The 23,081-nt window shown below is 44.1% G+C and overlaps 1 protein-coding gene across 1 annotated transcript in view; it reads left to right on the top strand.

The window, feature by feature from the left end:
* The window catches only part of gpc3 (glypican 3), a 95,780-nt gene extending 72,699 nt beyond the window's left edge, over nucleotides 1-23,081 (top strand). The window contains exons 7-8 of the mRNA XM_018669503.2: nucleotides 9,385-9,571; nucleotides 21,409-23,081. Of these exons, the coding sequence (XP_018525019.1) occupies nucleotides 9,385-9,571; nucleotides 21,409-21,584 (363 nt within the window). The 3' untranslated portion in view covers nucleotides 21,585-23,081. The remainder of the gene's footprint in view (nucleotides 1-9,384; nucleotides 9,572-21,408) is intronic.

The following is a 23,081-nucleotide window of genomic DNA, read 5'->3' as shown; positions in this document are numbered from 1 at the left end:
CCCTCTTTGGCTGTGACGTCAAGTTGATGATATTCTTTGATGCCAGTCTGACAAGCTGTTTTCTCAATGAGAACTTCACTTCACTGTGACTGTGACTCTGCATTAACGCTTTTGTTTTGTGAAAACCAGCCAAGCAAATTCCCATGTGAAGATACATATCTGGAGTTAGCATATTATTTTGATGATGTGTTCTTGTTTTAGAGAGATGATTTTGTTTTTCTGAACATCTGTTTAACTTCCCAGAATATCGGGTTTCTCCTCTGAACAACTAATCTCACAGGAGATGGTTGAGCTAGTGGCAAAATAGACCAATTATGTGATTGGTCTTTGATTACAGAGCGTTTCCCACTCATTTGTCAGATGAGTTTGCCATTTGGAAGGTCAGATCTCCTGGGATTATTCTGACAGTCTCTTCTTGGCTATACGGCTTTCTTTAGATAGATACATTTGAAATACCATGGATATAAAAGACATCTTTGTTGAAGATTATTATGAATCCCCTTTGGCAAAACACAATTATTTCATATTAGTGGCTATTAGTGGCAATGCCTGTCTGTCATTTGAAAAATAACAAACATCTTCACATTGCATGCCAAAGCTTTTATTTCTTTAACACCATTTTCAAATGTTTTAGCCTTTAGTTCCATCACTCTCTATCTCTCCCTGTTCACTGCCTTTCTTTCCACTTCCCCAGCTGTGCTGAGTTGTGTGTGACAGAATCCAGTTCTGTCGCCCTTCCCTCCTCCTACCCCTCTCCTAAACCCCCTAGATCCCCTCCCTCTCCTCCCCAGCTTCCCAGCCTAATTGAAGCCAGAACCTGGGAAAATCCTGCAGGTAGGACAGGAATCCAAGGTGGAAAATAAACCAGATCCCGAGCGCCACAAATTCCATCACGCAGTCTCACTTCCTCCGAGCCACCAGAGCCTGGGCAGCGTGCGCTCAACACCTCGTGCATGCTCACACAGATTACACTCTATAATATATAACTCACACACACACTTAAGCATGGACAGTTTTTACTGTGCACACTTGCAGCAGTTAATCTTGCGCACACATAGTTAGGCACATAGCTACAGCAGATACATTTCCAGCTCATATACAGCAGTGATATATACGCACACAAGTGCCTATAAAATAAAGCAGCACCTCAAATGGTCTATATATGATGAATAAATACAGTGTGACATGTATTATAATTACAGTAGAGATAAAATGGAAGCTGCTTCATGACAAGGCCAGCATGCAGTGGCCTTTTCCTACAGGGTGTGCTTACAATCAGACTAATAGACACCATGGGTGTCAGACTAGGCCTGCTGTTTTGTAAACTTACACTTGCTAACCTAGCCATTATGCTCACTCCAGTCAAAGAGGCTGACTTCTGTTTGATGTTATTTACTGAGGGTTTTTGAAGCGTTATTTAATATACCCCCTCAGGGCCTTCGTCCTCTCACCCTCCTCGTTTTTATGTATGTGAAGTACAACTGTTCTGGAAGCAGAGGAGGAAAGAGGGCTGTTACGGCTGCTATATTTGTGAGCGGGGATAAGCCATGAGGGTTCTTTAAATGAAGTGTGACACCTGGTGTAAACCTCTGAGGAGCTGCGGGGCATTTGTGCAGGCAGAGTCAGTATCCCTGCTCGAGCACCACACACGCATGTTATCTTTTCGTTTTCCGGAGACTTTTGACTTCATGGTAAGTTTAGGATTTGAGGAGTTATGGGGAGTTATGGTTCCTTAACTTTAGGAATCCAACTACCAGATACCAGCCCCCCACCTCCATACACACACACACACACACACACACACACACATACGCGCGCTCACATACCCTCTCCCACCCTGGCTTTCTCCCCTGCTGGCTGGGAGGTCAGACAGAGCATGTGAGGGCCCTTTTCCTTCCAATTAGTCTGCCTGCTAATGAGGCCCAACCATCTCTTCTACCACTGCCACCCATTCCTTCTTACCTCCATACCTCCACCTCTCCCTCCCTCCTTGTCCCCTCCTCCTTCCATCCCCCAACCATCAACCCTGAGGCCCCCGAGTCGGGGTCACCTCTCTCTACCCACACCGCTCCTTTTACTCTCACACCACTACCACCCCACTGTGTGTAATTATCACGCAGCCGGCTTATAAAAACCCTGCTGCACATGCCAGGCACCCGGCTTGCTAACCAGCACACGCAGTTTCCATCTGTAAGTGTATTTCTCGAGGGGGTTTTCATTCTCAAAATTTCTTTGCAGATTCTTTGCTGTCAGGGATTAGAGACGTGAACAGCCGAGTCTTCCTGCTGTAGCTGATCCACACATCCTGGGCTTGTTGTCACTGGGCACAGTCACATGTTGCTGTATAACGGGAACCCCCCCCCCAAAGAGGTCAGGGGTCACACTTCCTGTTTCCTGTCTCTGCTAGGTCATCAGAGGGTCTCCCTGTGAGGGTCAGAGACCTCCTCTGTTCCTCCTCTGCCTTTTGTTTGGGGCGGTGGTGCTCTGGGGGGAACAGCAGCTTTGAGGCTCCTCTCTGGACCTGTCAAAGTGTTAGCACTCCCTAACTTTATCATTCCCTCCCATTTCGCCAGGCCCCCATATCTCTGCATGTAGTAGTTCTTTTCCTGTTTCTCTCTTTTTTTCACCTCTCCATCTTTGCTCCCATTGTGCTCACTGCAGTCACCACAAGCTAAGCTAGCCGGCAGCAGAGCAGCTGGTTGTAGCCCCCACAGCCCACTGAAGCTTGTGCAAGCACAGGCCACTGCACCCTCTGATATCCACTTACCCAAACCGAACGTCTGTCGGCTCCTGCTAGGTGTGATCATGGGACGTGCAGTGACAGTCTGCTGATGTCAAAATGGATGGTTTCTTAGCAACACATGACTCTGGGAACCACAGTGATAACGTGTAAAACAGACAAGCAGCAGACAAAAAGAGATTGTCTGAGGGACGTAATCAGATTTAGCAACCAGTGGTCTGTGCAGGAATGGTACTTTTTAAACTATTAAACCCTATGCAGACAATCAGGCACATTCACAGACATAAGTCAAGATTTTCATTTGGTTAGCCGCAAAAAAAAAAAAAAAAGATTGAAAATTGTTGTCATACCAGATGTATTTAATACTAGGGGAAGCTAACCCTCTGCATTTATGCGCCGCCTGTATCTGAACTGAGTAAACAGAGAGGACACAATGTTTTATTATTCCAGAAGATGAACTGGTAACAATTTATTTAATCTGCTATCTTAAATGTATGTAGAAGGCTTAAGAGTTTTCATTAGCTTTCAAAGATTATCTACCAGAGGAACAAAGTCCCTGCCAACAACAGCCATTCAAGTTTCAGTCCAAACTAGAGAAATCTGGAAATAGCCTTATGGGCTTAGTCAGAAAGGTGGAGTGGACACAGGCCCAGTTTAACACAGGACTGGAGAGCTCCTTTTTCCCTCTGTGTGTTCTGTTCCAACTGGAATTAACATCAGGAAATTAATCTTGTCTGCATTAACTGTCTGAGGCTGAGCTCCCGTTGCGTGACATACTCAACCGCGGACAGATAGAGGAAGACTAGAGGGGGAGGAAAAAAGCAGAGAGGGGAATGAGAAAGCATAGGCCCCCCTCCTCTTAACATTTCATATTCAATAAAAGTTGAGTAATGAGTCGGGGAGAGCGGGTGGGACTGTGGGGCAGGCCGTGTCGTCCGAAACGCTGCTCTGTCTGTCAGCCTGCTGAGGAGCTTTCCATGACTCACTGTGGAAAGTGCCTCCTGTCATTCTTCTCTCTGCCTCTCGAGCTGTCTCCCATGGTGTCTCTCATTCATTCCCACTCTCTTGCCTCTTCTCTTGGCTCTCTCGTCTAAACAGCGTGTCTGCAAACTTGATACAAGCTCAGCTCAGAGTACATGTGGGGATTAGGTGTAAGGAAAGTCCATTTCCTCCATTTATCAAGAAAAATAGTCTGTGCTGAAAAGTCATGTGTTTGATTTTTCTAACACAGTGACCTGGGCATCAGCCTCAACTCAGTTTTAAAAATATTCTGCTGTTTTGGTTTTACAGAAACTTTGAGATAAATAAGAGCCAAGTAGAGCCACAGTGTAAAATGCAACAGTTCATTTTTAATCAAGTCTTTAAATGCACATTATTTTGCTTATTTCATGAAACTATAAAAACACTTGTAACTTTGTAGAATTTCTCATTTGAGAACCAGTTTCCCAATCACCATTAAATTTAAAGGGTGTAGTCTGGTTTCTGACAACTTGGACATTATTTTCCTAGTTTTATCCACCACTCCTATAACTAATAACAATGTGCTCACCAAGTTAAGTGCTGAGATCTGGGATGTTGAGACATTTAAACCCCCAAGAGAAAAAGAATGAATACCCAGACTGTCCATTATAAACATCCATAATGGTGGTTCAACTTTGATCTAACATAATAATTTTTGTTGTTGTTGTTGTTGTTTTTTATCACAGTTATTTCATAGACTCAGTTTAAGGTTCACTTCCAAATAGGGATGATTGGATAATTTGGCTAAACAAAAGAAACACTTGTTTCTTGCCCCATCTGACTTTGTCAAAGCAATATTTGCCTATTTTCAGATCTCAAGAACGGGCAAAAAAAGAAATAAAAATAATTGCGTGTTAACGTGTTAGCAAAACGGTTTCTTATTTATACACGCACAGAACAACACTAGCATTCATTTCAGTCATGTGTCTGGCCACCTGATGAATTTAAGTCCAGTATTGACTCTTCTTTTATGCCTGATTTGTCTCCATCTATTCCTGAGGGAGATATCAAAATGCTCATCTATGTTAGCTAGTTGCTAACTTTGTATATGTGGCCTTGGGAGCTGACCAGGAGTTTATTTGTTTCTCTTTTTGCTGAAAATAGCTGCCTGCTGTGGCTGAATATGAGAGCGGTGACAGGGAACCAAAGGTTGAGGGTCAGAAAACCAAAACAATCAGTTAAAGATGCTAAAAAGCTGTGCAGAGCTGAGGGGAACTACAGAGTCTGTTAATAATTCTGGGTTCATCAGTATCACCTTTCATAATATACACAGATTTTTTGATCTATTGTTACTACAAACATTTTCTTTATAGCAGTTTAATGCCGTAGAATCCTAAAAATCAAGCCAGCCGTTTTCATCACTATGCTGAACTAAAAACAGTGTGTGATGGCAGCGGGCATATTAAGCCCTCAGCTCACAGCAATTATAGAAACCATCAACATTACACAGTGAAATCATGGCTTTTGTTATGAGCATATGGTAAGCAGTAGTCTGTTTAGAAACTTAAGCTTTCAGTTCTGTAGATTAGATTTGTAGACAAGATGAGTTGAGGCATTGATAGAAACATTCAGAGCAGCAGATTCCGTCTGGGCCGAGTCATGAGCAGCTTGTGCAGACAAGTCCTGTGCGTGGAGAGGAGGACATAACATAACATAACCTGATCTCAATCACACACACTGACAAGAAGCCCCTTTTTTCTGTTCACTTTCTGTCCTCAGTACTCTTCCTCTCCCTGTTTCATTCCCAACATCACTCATTTACTTCAACATTATATTTGATACTTAAGCTAAGATTTTACATTTTCTTACCTTATGTATTCAGATTTCGTTCTTCTTGCTATGATTTATGATTTATGGTCCAGTGTGAGGTAGGATCTCATGAAGAGGACTCTCATGTTGAAGACCACAGCTGATGATCAGTGAGGGCAGGTTGATTTCTATCACTGCAGGTCAATCAGTGGCTGGGCTCTGGGGCTCAGTTGCAGCTGTCGTGTCGAACAGTGACCCTGTGTGGAGTTCATGTCATGTGTGGGAGGCAGTGACAGACTTGCGGTTTCTGTGTCTCTGTCTGGGCTGGCCTGCACTGAGCAATCCGCCACATGTTTGGGCTTTGTGTGCAGCCTTTGAGCCTGTGTTTTCTTGGTGTGACTTGTGCTTTTGTGTTAAGGGGAGGTGAACCCTGTGGCCTGCGGGATGCCTATAGCTGCGCTGATTACATGTTCTGTGTGTCCAGCTGTCTGTCCAAGCCAGCTCCCAATGCAACTCTCAAAACACATTAGAGAGAGAAGGGACGAGAGAGAGCGCCAGATTTCTTCTCCTAATGGAAAACATACTGAGCATTTCTCTGAAAAAATGTCTCTTTTATTTGTTTCCTCCCTGCTTCCTTTTGCATCGGGTTTTTTTAATTGGAGAAGATTCCAGCCTAGAGTGAGTTGAGGTTTCTCCCTCTTGTGGTAAATCTGGAGGCTCTTGCCGGATCACGCTGTGGCTCAGCCATGCCAAAAGCGCAGCGTCACTTTCGACACAAACATACATCCCACCCCTCCCTGCTACCGCAGCTGTGGCAGAGGCAGCCAGCCAGCGGGCAGAAGCCACAGCACCCTGCCACAGAGGCTCAGAGAGAGGTACTGCCCTGCCACCCCCCCATGGAGAAGGGCATGGCTCGCTGCTATGGCTCATTTAGGCCACTGCTATGATTCTACTGCCAGTTTCTTTTTTTTTTTCCCCAAAAACACATTTATTTTTTCATCTGCTGTTCATCTGATGCTATTTATAGCTGGTACACTCTTGATCCTACTCCCCACACGTGTGTCTGAAATTGGATTTTAATTCCAAAATATAAAACTCCTTTTAGCTTGTTTTGCCTTGCAGATGGCCATGTTGGTTTGTCGATCAGTGAAATATCTCAACAACTATCACCTGGATTGCCATGGAATTTTGGTGCTGACATTCATAGTCCCCAGAGGATAATTTCTACTGACTTTGAGCTTCAAGACAAGTTTGATATGTTTGGCTTTTACTGAAATGTCTTGACAACTATTGGATGGATTGCAATGGAATCAAATATTCATGGTCCTCAGAGGATTATTTCAAATGACTCTGATGATCCTGTGATGTTTCTTCTAGCTCCACCATCAGGTTGGAGTTTGTCCTTATCCTGTGAAATACTATAAATCTACTTGATGTCTGGTACACACATTCATGGTCCCCAGACAATGAATATAGCTCAATGAAATGCTGTAAGTACAGCCTCACAGAGCTGAGCTCACATAAACTCTTAGTTTTGTTGCTTCTAATACCAGTATACAGTGAATCAGAGGACAGCCTGTGTTTATGTGTTGAGGAGAGTTGGTGTGTATGCTGGCAGGTGGTGAGTTACACATGGCAGTTTTCACACAGACTCTAAAGAGCTCTAAACAGGGGCATGACAGTCAATTTTTTCCCCTTGCTCCTCATACCTTTTTTTAGGTTTTGTTCTAAAATACCCAGAACCACATCTTCCTCTCCCTGCTTTACAAGTGTTTGTTTGCCTTTTAATTGCTCTGTGAGGCACCCCTCCCCTCTCAAAGTCCAACCAAGTTACCATGAGAAGGAATTTCAGGACCTCAGTAAATCTATGGAGGGCTTCGGCAAACACAGGCAAACACAGATCTGTCTTTAACAAAATGGTTCAGTAGATTAAAATTCCATTCATCATTGGGGAGAGTCTGTTTCTGGGGGATAACAGGGCGTTTTAACACAGACACCTGAGGGCTCTGCTCCATCAACAGGTGGCGCTTTGCCAGACGGCCTCAAACAGAAGCGAAATGTTCCTATGGATCAGTCGTGCTGTCTGTGAGTTACTGTTTGTCCATCTCTCAGTCTAAGTGACCAGGGTTTTTCAAAATGTTGTGGTCATCGTCCGTGTATGGCCTCAATGTTGGGAAATGAATGGAGGTTTGTTAGGCAGCCATGCTAGGAACAAGGTTATGTGTGTTCCTTCTCTAAACTTTAGAGTTTATGTCACTTGTAAAACCCAGATTGACTGGTTTGTATATGCAGGCGGAGGGAACAGGGTTGTTTATCCTCTGCCTGACGTAATTCTGTGATTAGCTCCGGGTTTTTATACCTCCGCTTTCTGTCTCACACAAACACACACACACACACACACATACAGTCTGATCCCAGGCAGACGTTGCAGCTGACCTGAGACAAGGCCCATATGAACTCAATTTTCTCCCACAGACAGCCAAAACAACCAAAAACAACAAAAAATGCATGCTGACGTGTGCAGATAGGAAGGAAATCAATAAAAAACAAACAAGAGGGAGGCAGAGCGGTGAGATGAAAGGAGGCTTGGAGGGCAAGCGGCTGGAATTTAGCACATCTGTTACCTTGGCAGGGCTCTCAATCATGTGTGATGCTGTGGAGGCTGAAAGATGGTCAGAGAGCAGCCGTGTAGGTTGTCTCAAAGCTCGCTCACATGTTTTTCCACCCGTGAATACAAGACAGGATAGGTCTTTTTTGTTCATCTATGGGTCATTCTAAAACTACACAACAAAAAAGTCACTGTTCTTTCTTTTAAGTTGTCATGTTTCACTCAGTTTCAGTAATTGAATGTATAAAGTTTGCTATTTCCCCTCCTTTTATTTTTGGTCAGGAGGAATTCAAGGATTTTTAATCAAATTGCTCTGCAGCTCTTCATTTTTTATTATTTATGAGTTGATTAGTTCACCACGGCTCTCAATAAAACACTTGCGGTATGTGTTGCACAACACATTATGAGCTTCTGTAAATCACTTGGGAAAATATCAGTCAAACAACAACTGTTTTTACGGCCCACAGGCCAAACTGAATTAAGATTCTATAGTAAATAATATTATATTCTGTTAAAAAATCACCGCTTCTATTGTTTAAGAGTGTGCGTTGCAAGTTTTTATCCTTCTTTGTACTCTAATCTGTTTTATATAGACTTGATTTATTTTGCTGCCTGATTTTTTTTGTTTCATCTGAAACTTTTTGTGCTGCCATCTTGGCCAGGATAGAGACTTCCAATCCAAAAATTGAATAAGATTTAAAACACAGAAAAAACTATATTATTAACATTAACATATTTTTTTTTCATCTTTCATCCATCTTTCTGATTTTAGATCTTGGGTCCTTGATCTCCACTGGGACAGAGTGTGTTATGTGGTATTATTGTATCCTTGTTGCCCTGAGACAACCACTCAAGACAATGATGTTTGCCAGTAACAACACAATTGTACCAGTCTGCTTGCCCCACTGTTTCTTTTTCTACCAGTAAATTACATGGAACCACATCCACAGCCCTTTGAATGAATCACGTTTGGATAAAAATAACAAAACTGGCACCGATAACAAAACTGTTTTCCTGCCTAGTGATTATAATTAGAGTTCAGTAAATACCAGCACTGTTAGATCTCACCGAGTTTTTGTCTGGAATTCCCCTCATACTGTTATAATCATACAGCACACACTCAGATCAAGAGACAGCCCTTATTTATTTTCACAGCTTTGTTAAACCATTAATGCACACAGGCACATTCCGGCCACAGGATGATTCACGAAGAGACGGAGTGCATTTTAACGTCATTACCTTTAACCACTTCCTGTTTGTCCCACAGTTGCTGCGGCTTGTGACGGTATCTGAAAAGCGCTGGAGAGCCCGGTCGCGTGGGGCCGGAGTGGATGGGTGGAGCGACGAGGGGGAAGAGGGATTCGAGAGCGGCGACTGTGACGACGAAGACGAGTGCACCGGGGTGTCAGGGTTGGGGCCGCCACCAAGACGCAAACGGTTGCGCATCTTTGCAGGTTAGATACATGTATTCAGACTGGATATCAACATCAACTTTTACTGGAGTGTGTGTGGTTTCAAATGAGATTGCATTGATACCTTCAAATTACCTTAAATTGCATTTATGAGATGGCCTGTGAAAAAATGTTGGGCACAGACTATTAAGTTGTTAATGTTAAGCCTGCTAACTGAATTGGAGCCATTTACTTTAAAACTGGTAAGTGCATGAATAGATCAGAGTCAGAGCGATCACAGTCCAAACACAGGCAGTGAGGTGTTTACATGACTACTGTACATGTTGACACCACTATGACACTACGCCGCAGGAGATGTGAGACTTCCTCAGGTAGCCGTCTCACCTCAACTCCTTGACCTCCCTGCCGTCAATCCCATGAAAAACGTCAGACCTGCTCTCTGAAAGCCAAACAAAGAACAAATGAAGCTACAAACTGCTGGAAGAAAAGAAATCAAACAGAAAAAGAGGGAGAAAACAGCCAGGGAGCAGGAACAAGGGGGCTCGATGCACAGACACAAAGCCAGCGCAGCTGAGCAAACACAGCAGTGGGAGTAGTCCTCCTGTCGGGGGTGTTGTGGCAGAGATTTGGGTTCGTTGGGCAGGGAGCGAGAGCAGGAACCTGGGGTTAGCACAGGAATCCTGCAGGGCCATCACTTCCAGCAGGCTGGGCCGTGAGAGTCTGATGCCCTCTCTTACACACTCCTGTTAGCCTGACTGTACAGTTCTGCTTCAATACACAGAGTCATTACACTGTCTCCTCTGGTTTACAAGCTGTTGAAGGTCGACACTGTGGGACATTAAAGTTCCCTTTATAGACTGACCTCAATCTCAATCTCAGTACCCCTCAATTTTCTCTCATCTCTTCTGTGATTAGCAGATTAGTTTTTGCTTTAAGTGTGTGTGTGAGTGTGTCTGCAGGCATATATACGCCTGTTTGTGCCTGTTTGTACATGAGCCAGTAATGTTTGCAGACCTTGGAGGGTCCCTGCTCATTGGCAGACACACAGATAGCTGCTGATAGCCTGTGATGACCCAGCAAAATGCTGACCCAACACGGCCACTCAGCCGTTTTTGGTCAAATAGGGGACTGGAGTTCAAAGGTCAGCCTGCATAGTATGAGGTCTAATGGTCTGCCTGTCTTTGCTCTGCTGCTCTGAGATGGACGAGGCAGATCTGCTTTCACAAAGCCTGGAGCAGAGCAATGGCGTAGCACACACAAGTACAAACACACTCACACACACACATACACACACAGAAGAGTTGAGGGAAGGTGACACAAGCCACAACAACAAGGTGCAGACAGGAGAGAGTCAGAGCTGAGACCCCCACACAGCCTGCCTGACAACCTGCTGACCACACAGAGGATGTTCCCAAACGTGCATAATGATTGATCTGTCCTCGCTCATTCTCCACACAGATTCCGTAACGTTATGATCACTAATGCTACTCACCCACAACACACACACACACACACACACACACACACACACACACACACACACACACACACACTTCCCCCTCCTGACCAATCAAACCCCACGCCACACATTCCCCAGAGCATTCCAGGTCAGGAGAGCTATTCCAGGACAGGGCAACCCCCCTACACCACCCCCCACCTCTACAAAGCCAGACTAACAGCCAGGCACCGGACCGGTTACAGATTACACACCAGAGACAATCTTCACTGTGACCTCCCTGGTGATGTGTCCCATTTTTAAAAAAATATATTATCAGCTTTTATTTCTAAATCATTTGAGGATGTAAATGTTTTATTTGAGTGGTGGGAGATCTGTAATATTCCAGTGTTTGGCTCACAACTTGTAGACCTCCATCACACCAGCTATAATCAATTATGAGTCCACATATGAAAACACATGGTAAGATACTAGCAGTGAGATGATGAAATGGTTTGTCTCAAGTCACTTGCTGCACTATATGTACATTGTTAAAAGCCCATGTAAGTGATAATTATGGAATAATGTTAGATGGTAAAATGTAGGGTGACATCAACACAAGTAAAAAAAAGTCATATAGAAGGTTTGTCTGTCTCTGTAGTTTTCTTTAATGCTGTTATCTGTGATGTCATACGACTCATGATGAGGGCTCACCTGTGTTTCCGTGCTTTCATGCACACCTGGCCTCACACTGTACGGCCTCTGTGGGGAAAACAAAGAACCTGCCACCATCTCCAGTCCTCACAAACCTGCTTGCAGATTTCTCTCAAAGCCTCTCTTCATTCACTTGTCCTCACTTCGTTTTTTCCCCCCTGCTGTCACTTCAGATTTGTACCGCAATATTTTCAGACTGCAGCCTCACAAAAACACAGGCAAATACTGAGTAAATTTACTGTATAAAGTCTTAAAATGTTTGCTTCCCTTATGATACTGAAAACCTGCCAGTGAGGTGAATCATTTGTTTCCAGCTGAGTTGCAGCTCTTGAAGTTTTGGGAAATAAATGGCAGCACAGTGAAACAGTAAATCACTCCACTAGTCTCAAAGTAATGTTGGAGTTCTTGAAACAACTTTGAGAAAAGGTGGAATTAATCCACAAAAATGTCTGTTTCTATAACAGGAGGTGACCACTCAATTCTAAACCACTTATAAAGATGACTATTTAAGAGTCTAACATCTAGCTGCTGGACTAAATAACGTGTTAAAATGGGTTTTTGATGCAGTTTGGAAATATTCAGCAATCTGAAATCCAACAGTTGTTGGGCACTGTCACAGCTGAGCAGCCCAGAGCTCTCCCTCATGTGTTTTCTTGCTGAGCTGGATGGACCTTTGCTGTGCGCTGTTCCTCGCTGCGCTCAGCAGAAGCTGCGTGAATAGACCTGTTGTTATGTTCCTGCGCTCAGACGTTCGGTCACTGTAAGCACTCTGGAGGAAAGCTGTTCTTTCTTCTAAGCTCGTGAGCATTTTATCATCGCCAGGGGTTAGCTAAACACAAAGTAGAAATATTCTTGTAATGTGAAACATGCAGCTTACGATGAGAGACCGGGCCGGGCTCACCTTTCAGGTCTGCTACAAATTTTGTGGCTGGAACAAAGGACTGAGTAAAAGAAAGAAGAAGGTGATGAAAGAATTCAGGGAAAGAACAGAAAGAGACAAAAACACCTTTGATAACTCTAAAGGTTGATACACTGGGAAACCTAAACATTCTTTACTCTGTATGTGGGTCGAATTAACAGCCGTACGTGCTGCCAATATGAGAACCTGGTATGTTAATTAACTGCAGCTGTGACCCCTGACCCTCGGCACCTGATAGGTGAGTCACACGGCGCCGGTCGTCCACAGTAGTGTTTGCCACATGTCTTCATCAAAGTAGCCATAATCCAGACACTGTTGACATTGGCTCTGGCAGCTCTGGATACGTCCTCTGTGTACGCTGTTTCCTCCTTGTTTAAGCTCCATATAGTTTCATAGACATGATTACCTGAGCCACTGCGCTCATGAATGTACTCCCAGTTTAAGAGTCGTCCACATGTGGTTGCCAGGTAGAGGGCCTGCGTGCCACAGGTTAGCGTGAGACAGGAGACAGGCTCAGATGTTGCAGATGTGCAAGGATGAACGCAGGTGTTTGGGTGGACGAGGAATCTGGGTGCCCACATGGCCTGAGTCTGAGCAGAACCGGATGATAACATGGCATAAAAACAGTATCACTGTTTGAGGCCATTTGGACATCATCTATCAAAACGTGAAGAGAAAGGAACGAATCCATTTTTCATCTGAAACACAGACAACAGATTTGCTATGTTGCTATCAGAGGTGCAGAGTTGAGTCTAAAATGAGCCATGGTTGTGTTAATTTGGGATTTGACTTTAAGTGTTTAAGATACTTTATTTTTAGACATGCACAGCAGCGAGTCTCTAGGGACAGCAGTGACTTGGGACTCCTTGAAAATGAGATGAGGGGGATTTATTCTTATATAATAAACATGACTAATGTCTGTTGGTCCAACACCTTGGACTAAAATATCTCAACAAATATCAACAGTCATGATCCCCAGAGGATGCTGCATCAACTTTGGTGATCCCTCAACCTTTAGTGCTAGTTAGCAAATGTTAACATACTAAGATGCTACAGTAAGATGGTAAGCATAGTAAATGTTATACCTGGTTAACGTCAGCATGTTAGCACTGTCATTGTGAGCATGTTAGCATGCTGACTTTAGCATTTAGCTCAAAGCACTGTCACTGTGCCAAAATACAGCCTCACAGACACACCAGTTTAGTTGTAGACTCTTTTTAAATCTTTTTTATTTTATGCCAACTGAAATTACAAACCAGTAACATTACAATCTGATCTCTTTAAATATCTCCAATCTTTGGTTGTAATAACATAAATTTCTGTAACCAATCTGATGTTTTGGTATGAAACAGCATAATTATGATTTTTTTCCCAGAGAAATAAAAGAGATACAGATAAAAGAACAGATGTTGTTGCTCAGTTTAAGGCGATCTGCAGCCTCGCTGAAAATCAGAATCCTCATTCCAAAAACAGATTTGGAAAAAAAATGCCTGCTGTTCTCATCCCTGGCTGACAAACTAATCATTCTTTAGCCAACTAAAATCTGTTTATGCTTTAGATGATTAATGGTGAAGTTAAAGTAATGACTGTTTTCCAAGATGGATATATAATATTTTTGGAGCTCTTGGAATTGATGAACACGTAAAAGCCATGGGGCAGAGGAGGTGTTGAAAGGTTGGGCGGTGGTGGTGGTGGAAAGGCTGATAATGTGGAACACACTGGAAGTGTTCTGACCCAATGTTCTCTGCCTCCGTCCCTCCTTGAGCTTATAAACAACCTCTGTAAATTCAGCCAATCCTCCTCCTTCCCCACCTCCACCACGCCCCTCACAAAAATAATGAAGCTTGCCACCATCTGTGTAAACAGGCTTGGCTAGTAAGAGCTGCAGTCTCTCACTCTTGTTCTTACTGGAGCCAGCCACAGGGCCCTGTGTGTCGCCAGTTCTGGGGCTGAATGTGGTGGCAGTGGAGGGGAAGATGGGAAAAGAGAGGGAAAAGAGGGAGGAGAGGAACAGGGGGATGAAGTTACCCTCTTATTGGACCCGTTGTTGGTCTTCCGCCATGGAGCTTTCTCAAATCAATCCAGGGATAAAACCCTTAAGATTACCCAGAAGGCAGGAAGAAGAGCCCTGGTTTTAATTTCTGTGGATACAAGCGCACAGAGCCGACTGGTTTCTCATCATCTACACGAGGGGGGCCCACCAGCGTTTGATTCATTTTGTAGGCCTATGCTTTTTTCTGTGTTTGTGTGTGCCTCTCGGAAAAGCGTTTGTTTGCTCAAGAGCTTTATTTACATTCACAGGCACTTTTTGGACGCACTAAATTGATTCCAGGCCCGTTCCTGGGTCGTGTCCATCAGCTCAGCCACAGTCCACAAACACTCTGCACACAGCGGGACCATTCTCGAGGCCCGCTGCTCTGCCGCTTGCTGCCGCAGTGACACACAGCAGCCATTTTGTGGGAATGTCTTAAAAGCCTGGTTGAGGGTTTTGGGTGGTTTGCATTTTACATGTTAACCCTCTACTCCCACCTGCACCTTCTAAATTCTCCCTCCAGCCATCTTTCTCTCCCTGTGGCCTGCTCTCGCTCTGTTTTTCCAGACCGTTCTTGAAAGTTACTCAACAATGCACGAACATTGCAGGAGTCCTGCTGTCGATAGACTCTGAGCTGCTGGAGGAAACCGCAGGCTAACCACTAAAAAGGGCTGAGATAGACAGTGAAACTGCTCAACAGGAGCTCTCTGTGTGTACAGTGAGACCGGCCAAATTGTCATTCTTGGCTCTATTTCTACTCTGCCTGTCTGTGACAGGAATGCAGGGAGAATTCTGCTTGTTTGTTGGCAGGGACATTTGCATAACAAACACACGTCTCAATCTGCCAGCTACATTTCCCTCACTGGACCGACTGCTGGACCCGGGGAGAATGTAAACAAATCTGTGTGGGATGTCAGCTTCCCTCATTATTAGAAGATAAAGATAGTATCTGAAGAATGTGTTCTTCGGAGGCTCCCTGGCCAGGACCAGGATGTCAAACTCAAACACTGACCCGCCGGTCATCAGCTTGTCTCCGTGCACGACCACTGCTGCCCCTCTCTGGCCCTGATAAGAACCCTCATTGTCCAGTCTTCCCAGAAACACCCTTAACTGGCGCTCCCTGCAAACCTCTGACCTTCCATCAGCACCGACCTCCGAGCTGCCGAGGGTTCACAGGCCCTCTCTGTACGCAGCAGAGCTCCCCGCCCTGATCGAGCCCCTCGCCCTCAGCGCAGAATCAACTCTTTGTATGTTTGATTTGTTATGGTTTTTTACCTCTCTCGCTCGCGCACACACTTTCCACCCTCACAGCGTCAGCGCTACGAGGAATTCTCGGTTAAAATTTATGTCTCTGTTTCAAGTTTTATTTTTCTTCAAGCTTCCTCTCTTTCTACTCTCTCCGATCTTATTAGCTGTTAACTGGAAAAGGAGACTATAAATACATTAGAGTAAATTTAATTTGGACAGCATAGGGAGAGGCCAATGGGTGCAACATGCTGGTCATCTCCTCACTGACACCACCTCCCTTCACTGACCATGTTAATTAATAGGTGTTGACTTGCATTTGTCCCACAAAGCCACGATTTAGAAAGTGTCTGGGAGGGTTGGTTTCCCCCTTTTGACAGTTGGGTGTATCCCTTTATTATCTGAGCAAGCTCATGCATTCAGGATTCAGTTTTTCAGATTTAGACTCACTTTAGACTTTAGAACTCCATTATCTCTGTTTATGTCAGTCCTCTTTGGCATCACGTCTCCCTGTCTTACTCTCTTGCCCTCTGTGTGGGAGGGTACCTCAGCCTAGAATAACAGTGAGTGTTGTGGAGGTTGGGAGGCCAGAGCAGCTCAGAGAGCGGTGCTGTTGCTAAGGCCCAGGGCAGGGCCTCCTCTGGGCGTCCCGTTTGTCTTGGCCCAACATTCCCAGCCTCCCCGAGTGCCCCTGTGGTCAGCCTGTGGGTGTGGAGGCAGACGGTCACATTCCCGCCAGAAGCATCCCGCACCGCTCCCTCAGTTCCTTCCCTGGCTCTTGATCCGCAATGTCCTCGGACAAAACAGGCTCGGCCGAGTCATAAAAGTTACAGAATGCAACCAACAAGCCAATAAGCACAATTCAGCTCTTTATCTGTTACCCTCTACAAGATAAGACCCAATCAATCCAGCAGCTCCTATCATGTTTTTACAGAACCATTGTCTTCTGCAAGGGCGGCTCCTGGTGAAGGATTACTTACACGCACATATACACCCCTCAATTTATAAATTTGCTGAGTTTAATATCCAAGTGAATAGTTTGCTCTGTGGAGATTGAGTGATAAAATATTTGCTTTACCTCGGAAACCATAATATCTTTTAAGCTGTTGAATCTTGAAAACCTAGATTAAATTTGACCAGCTTAGGTGTGTTATGTGCACACATCATCTGCCAGTGTAGCAGCAATCTAAACCATCTCTCCCGTTTCATAAGGAGCACCTGTGTTTGGAGACTTAACATTCCACCTACTTATCTGACCAAAAAAAGGCCTTTGTGCATAGCACACATGTACTGAATAAACTGTACTGGACCATGAAGGTACACGCTCGCCAGAGGGGTTATAATAATGTGTCAACAGGCTACTGATGTGCACCTTCACCTAAAAGCAATTCAGCTGAACCTGAGAAATATGTTTACAGAAGATGCAAGACAGCACAAACGAACCATTTCCTGTGATTTTCGGAGTCATGTAATCATCACCTGTAGTTGTGGTGCCCTGAAAAATGTGGCTTTCCACTCACTGTTGCAATTTTTCTACATAGTTTGCTTGTTGTGACAACTGCAAGCTGTAAACGACAAGCCTCAGGCACAGAACACTGCGGAAAACAAAACTCCTGCCCCCCCCCACGCTCTCCTCTGCACAGATAGACACACCACACACACATATACAGTATACATGCATGCACACACACTCCAGCCACTGTTGTAAGGGGGCAAACAAACATCCGCTCCCCCTGAAAACCAAAGTCTGGATTTATTCATCTGTTCTGTTGAGGAATGGTCGCTAAAGAGAACATAAAGTTAAGGCCCTGAAACCGTCCCCGGCTGTTGACTTGCATGTGACTGCCCTGCCTGCTCATTCTTAGTCCAGAGCCTTCAGTGTAACCAATCAATGGGTGGACTGTTGACCTCTCCCCTGGGTCGTAACTCGAGCTCATAAGGCCACGATAAAGCTACAGGGGTACGTTAGCAAGGTGGCGTCCTTTGAGGAGTGATAGTCTCAAAATGGAAGGTTTGAATGGATGAGCAGGAGGAGGGCTCGGCTCCGCTGACAGCCACGAGGGCCCACATTGGTCACATTAATCACAGTCGGGACTGTGGCTCTATTTATAGCTGGGAGTTATCCATCTATTTGCCTAATTGTCCCTGCCTGTCCACTGACCAGGCTCCTCCCTGAAAGGCCCTGAAAGAGGAAGGAAAAGGAAAAAGAAGCTGAATCTGGATTACTTCTGTCTGTGTTTTCCTCTCTTTCACTCTTACTCTGTCTATACTTTGCTACACACACACACACACACACACAGGCACAGGTGTTCATCACTAATTATACCAGGATATTATTAGTCCCAGCCCTGAGTAGGAGTGTAGGGGATCTAAGTTTGCATAGTGTTCAGTCCCCATTGGGTTGTTTTTAAAGCCTGCAGAACAAGGCCCCTCTGTGGTGCTGCTCATGTCGAAGTGTTTAAACTAGCAAAAAAGATCCCCCCCCCCCGGTTTGAGGGATTTTTTTCACAGCCTGACACTCTTTTTTTCACTCACATTATTGCTGCTGTAAAGCACACCAACACAATGCGCTCCCACTTTGTCTCTCGCTTTTTCACAAACACACAGGGACACACACCCCACTCAATCATCCGCACACAAACGCACAAATGCAGACGCGCATGCAGCCTCCTCCCCCACGCCCTCCCTCTCTTATCCACAGTGTATATAAAAGCTGTATCGAATTGCACCTTGAGCTTAATTGGCTCGGCAGTACAGTGCGCCGCTGTCGACAGTGACAAATCGTTCTTTCAGAGCCCCGAAGAATGTCTGCCCACTGCCATGTCAGAGGACACAGGAGGAGAAAAAAAGTTAATTGTCCCCTGGCCGCTGTTCAAACGATGTCGTAACTGCAAAGAAATTTGTAGGAGATGCAGTTTGGAGCTTTGGAGGTTTATTTATTTGCCTCCTTCCTCTGTTTGAGATGGTGCCTGGCAGTTGTGGGCACCAGGGACCCGGGAGGAAAGGGCCCCCATTCTCTGTGTTTCTACTCAAGGAGAGCGGGCCGTAGCTTTAGTTGGACTCCTGGCTGCTCCCTCTGATCACACAGTGGCTCAGATCAGCCACTTCCTCCCACTGGATCACTCCCACTGAGGAGGACAGTACACAGATCAGATGAGACAGCTAATTCAATTTAGCGCTATCTGTTATTTTAGGAGCTCAGATGTGACAGTGTGAATGTGTGTGTGTGTGTGTGTGTGTGCGAGTGAGAAAGTAAGTGTATATGTGCACAGCTCCTGAGACTGTGTGAGGGAGAGGTATGTCAGAAATGCACCAGTGTGTGTGTGTGTGTGTGTGTGTGTGTGTGTGTGTGTGTGTCTGGAGTAGTGTTCTGCATCTGGCTTGACAGGGGACAGCTCAACTCATAGTTGGCGTTCCTAACCATAGAGCTGCTTTATTACTGATATCCTCCTGCCCTCTCTCATAACTCAGCCTTCTTATTTCAGTCTCCCTCACAGCTTTCTGTCAGACAAAACAGCACAGAATATGTCACACATGCACACACACACACAGAGGGAGAGCTCTGCTCAGTGTCAGTAGGAGAACAGCTGTGGATGTAGAGCAGCAAGACAGCAGTAAGTAAGAGCAGAGCAGCAGGTGACCATGAAGTCACTGCAGTGTACAGAACAGAAGGGAGGAAAACAGTAAAATACAGGAGTGAGTGGGGAGTAATGCAGAATTCATATGGAAAACTAAAGAGCTGATCACTTTTTGTAACTTTTCTTCATCCAACTAAGGCCCTCTAGGCCCTTGTTCAACAAAACCCGTGCCTCATATCCATTTAATAAAACACACTGACACATGGGAGTTTCCCAGTCTAACCACAGTCTGCTGCTAACTGAGCAGCCTCATTGGAGCAAATGAGTTAAGTGCCTTGCTGGAGGGCATCTTTTCAGTAGTTGTGGAGGGCGAGGTGAAAGTTAAGGATGATAGGCTGGTTGCAGTGGACAGGTGTCACCGGTGGTACAGAGCATGAGCCCACACTGGTGTAATTTTCTCCACACCGTCCCCTGAAGTCATTTAACTATTTTCTCAGAGTCCCAGGGAACCTCACCACAGACACACAACACTGTGTATGATTAACGACACGCTGAAAACAAAAGTGTTATCCACAAAAATAAATAATAGCTGCATGTGGGAGGGATTGAATTAATGTCTCCTGACAGTACTGCCGCAAGACTGGAGTCAATGTTAAGCCAACTTCTATATACAGCATAGTGAATTAGTGAGTTACATTCACTCTACAGAGACTAGACTCAGAAGTTAAACCATTTTGTCAAATCTAAGGGGTGTAATTTGTACTCAGGAAGGTAGAGGTTTAGTTTTATTTTCTATGCAAATTCATCTTCTGATCGTCAAACTGTGAATACTAAGTTTGTCTTGAAAATAAAAAATCACCTTTGGAAGAACAAAGGAGAAAGGAATAGTTCAGTATACATTGATACCACTCTGGCCTGGCTTAGCATAAAGACTAAAAACATACTCTGTCAAAAGTTCACTAATACGCCCACTAACACCTAATAATCTCACAAATGAGCATATATATATATATTATATCTCCTTTAATTCATACACCAACCAAAATGTTAAAACATGAAGACGTGGATTTTCCAGGAAACATTTATGCTGTTCACCAAGAATATTTTACATTGATATTTTATGTATTAAAGAAATGGGCTGACAAATGTTAATTAGCTTTAATGGTGCTGGTGGGCATGTATTTGAATCCCAGAAAGTCTTTATGCTAAGCTAACTGCCTCCTGGCTCTATCTCCATCATTAACACACAGAAATGAGAGTGGTATATATATCTTCTTGTCTAATACAATTTCCTAAAATTAGGTATTCCTTTAAAATGCAGAATGGTTTAGGACCTCACACAGTCTTCTTCAGAGCAAAGGTAAGCTAGCTTGTCACATTTGGAAACACAGTGCCTGTGACTATTTTTGATGGTCACATGATCCTGGTCATATTTGTCCCAGAGCATCTCCCGGCAAAAAAAAAAAAAAAAAAATCCGACAACAAATTTTCAATTTTTTAGAACAGTGAAGTTATATTTTCTTAAAGACAGATGACACACATCAAACAAATGCTTTGGATGTTTCAGATTTTGAGACGTGATCTCATACAGCTTCTGTGGTTTTATTTTATTTTTTTGTTTTCAGTATCTCACCACTTTAAATACACATTTTAGCACTCTCTCTCAGTAAAATATGAATGTGCGTGATTTAGCATGGGTCTACAACAGTAACATGCGACATCTGGTTATATGTGGAGCTTGGATTTCTCATTCTCCCTATGTAACATTGTTTTTACAGCTGTGTAAGACATCATGCAAAAGGAGGACAGACATACCACATGTGTTTTTCAGGTTTTGTGACAGTGTTTGTTCTAATTGTCTCCATCCCTCTTCCTGCTTCTCTCATATTTTTCATTCTTTGCCTCCTCTTGCTATCTCTCGTCTATCTCTTCTGTCTCTGTCTGTCTCCCTCTCAGACCTTGCTGATAACCTTGCAATGGACGACTTCACCTTCCAGGAGCAGCTGCTGACCCCTCGGTTGGCCACGGCCGGCGTCGGAGGCGTCTCCTCGCCCGCTGCTCCGCTCTGGAGGAGTTACCTGGTCCCGACGCTCCCTGTGGTGCTCGCCCTGCTCCTGGTTTGTCACCACTGACCGGTGCACTCACACTCTCCCATCACCTCTTTCCCTTAGGATTCAAAACAAAACTCTGCAGAACATGAAAAACTTCTGTAAAGTTCTGATTCCTGATGTAAAAGTTCAGTGGCTCGTCAAAGGAAGCATGAACAACAGAAAATGCTACATTTCTCTTTATCTGTCTCAGCAAGAACTTGTTTTGTTTTATTCTAAATCACTGGATGTTCTCAGCAAACCTATTAAAGCTCACCAGATAAATCCATGGCATTGTGTAAATAAGAAACTTGCCCTCTGGTCCACACACTATGGTTGTTACAACTGCTGTGCCCTCTGGCCTCACCTCCTCTATGCTCTCATACTGACTTCTGTATAGTTACAAAGTGGCAAGGACCCCCATCATTAGTCAGCTTTGTTTTGGGTCTGTAAGTGAGGAGCTACTTGGAAAACAGACACACAGCTGACGTTTTTAAAATGCTCTCACTCCCAGTCTGCAACAAGTTATTGCCCCGCAGGAACAAGCCGGAGGAAGAGGAAAGCTTTTGCTACTTTCCTCCATGGCAGTGAATGATCTCCTGCCAGGAATGGACTTCAGCTGGTCACTTGTTTTAGAGCACTCCTTATTCCACAAGGCTGAGGTGAAACCCTCATTTAAAGATGCACTGTACCTTCAAATTGCTCCGTTACTACGTAAATCTTTCTCTCTCATTGTTTGTGTCCTAGTGATAGCTAAAGCTAGTGATAGCTGACTTCAGACTGATTCCCTCAACTCAAGTGTTTTCACTCCGACTATCAGTGTTTGCTTTATTTTGTAAGGCTGACCATTTTTTTTTTATCAGGAACAGCCCTGTGATAGAAAAAGACTCAATGGCTGTTAGTCTTCATATCAGCCTGATAACTGTACAGATGTATGTTCTCTGTGTTGGTGCCATGTTTACAAAGATATGTTGATTTACAATATCGACATATTTCATAAGAAAATGTGGTTTGTGGACTGAATTATTGGATGGACTGTGAAGCGTTGCTGCATTTCTAGCTTATTCTTTAGCACTGTGGGTAATGCAAGGAGTCATATGAGATATAAATATGTATAAAGCTATGTGTAAATGAATTTGTATTGTTGGTTTGTGTTGGGCTCATACTTTTAAAGCTGTTTCCTTTGTATTGAATCATTTGTTCTTTAGTGTTTTGTTTAAACCAGATGTCAGATTTTTTTTATTGTTTGTTTAATTTTGTTTGGTTTTCAAAATGAATGTGGTGTAAACTGGATTCCAGCTCCCTTGTTGTGGGACATGTGATGAATGTGTGCAGAGATGCTAATTAAAAGCTGGAAATGTGTCTGCTGTTGCTGCCTCACGGCTGACTTTCATGTTAATACCCATCAAACATCCAGACCAATGGCAGATATGGGAGTGGAGGTTGATAAAAACTAATGATCAGTGTTTTTTGTTTGTTCATTTCAGCTGAAATGTTTATGGGGAACGTACAATGTAAAATAAACGAAACATGTTTTATTGT

This window comes from Lates calcarifer, linkage group LG8, assembly GCF_001640805.2.
Source record: "Lates calcarifer isolate ASB-BC8 linkage group LG8, TLL_Latcal_v3, whole genome shotgun sequence".
In the NCBI taxonomy this organism is placed as follows: domain Eukaryota; kingdom Metazoa; phylum Chordata; class Actinopteri; family Centropomidae; genus Lates; species Lates calcarifer.
Note: the sequence above shows the minus strand (reverse complement) of the source record. Positions and strands in the feature narration are given on the sequence as shown.